Raw genomic sequence first — 1,222 nt, forward strand, 5'->3', positions numbered from 1 at the left:
CTGATATTTGGAACAGCTATGCATTTACAATAAAAATGAAAACCTTTTTTGTCAATATTTAGAATTTGGTACATAACACATTTCAAAACCAAACTCTGTTTAAATGCCTTTAGCAAATGTGTAAAGGACATGTCGCTGGACATTTGCTTCGCAAACGTTCTGCATCCGTTACATCTCCACAGCAGCCAAAGCGTGACGGTAATTCCTCACCTGGTCCTCAGTGATCTGCATGTACAGGATGATGTAGTAGATGAGTTCAGGCAAAGCTTTCTTCACTGTGCTCTTGAACTTGTTGTTTTCCAGCAGCGTGTGGACAAACTCAAAGATGCTGAACACCAGATTCTCGAAACCCAAAACCTCGCCTGCAGAAACAAACCAAATACATTATAAGATTTGAAAAGGTGCTTCAGTGACGATGCATTCATCACATACTGCAGTGAAAGCATTCTGCTCACCATCTGAGTCCACAGGATCGTCCACTTCCTCTGTGTAGTTGACTTCTGTTCTCACATAAGTACAGACTTTGTTAAGGGATACTGTTATTAACGAGGATTTCATTCTTATTATTCAGTTCACTCAGTCTGATTCAATCTGAAAATATCACAAATTTATTTCACAAGTAAATTTAACAGTTTTGTTAATTGCAATTGCATTTTTTTTTATCTTAACATGGAAGTGTTTTTAATTTGCTGAGTGAGCAGGTGACTTCCATGTAGCGGACTGACCTGCTGCAGTGAGGTTTATTGGAGTTTCCGAGAGGATGTTCAGCAACCCAAAACTCATAAACTTCAGGCTCACAAGTGCCCAAAAAGGAAGTCAAACCTCTTATATATCATATGTTTTTAATCCCAGATGGAGGCTCTTTTTACACTTAAAGGTCTAATCACTGCTTTTTAAATACAGATACCAGCAGCTATTCCAGTATAAAATTAGCTAATAGTCTCATTATTATTGTAAAGGATATAAAGCTGCACTTTCTGTCAGTGTATTCCATACGATGGGTAATATCTGCTGCATGGAGGACACCATGGGTTTGGGGAAGTTCTTCACCAACGCTGTCACAGCCTGAAAGAGAGAGGATGAAACAGAAGAAGAAATACAGACACAAAGTTTCAGTTTTAGATAGATACAAATGCTTGTTTTTAGAATACTTTTCCCATGTTCTTTCTGTATAAATATACAGCTCACAACTATTGCATGTCACGATCATCCTACTGCTCCA

The 1,222-nt window shown here is 38.1% G+C and overlaps 1 protein-coding gene across 1 annotated transcript; it reads right to left on the reverse strand.

Moving 5' to 3' along the window:
• Nucleotides 1–210: 210 nt before the first annotated feature.
• Nucleotides 211–1,065, reverse strand: LOC121963474 (importin-9-like; the record flags this gene model as incomplete). The annotated part of the gene is made up of 3 exons (XM_042513757.1): nt 211–362; nt 456–514; nt 965–1,065. Coding segments are annotated over 3 exons (312 nt in total), but the record flags the coding sequence as incomplete, so codon positions are not given.
• Nucleotides 1,066–1,222: the final 157 nt, after the last annotated feature.

Source organism: Plectropomus leopardus, unplaced genomic scaffold (genome assembly GCF_008729295.1).
Source record: "Plectropomus leopardus isolate mb unplaced genomic scaffold, YSFRI_Pleo_2.0 unplaced_scaffold11391, whole genome shotgun sequence".
NCBI classification, from domain to species: domain Eukaryota; kingdom Metazoa; phylum Chordata; class Actinopteri; order Perciformes; family Serranidae; genus Plectropomus; species Plectropomus leopardus.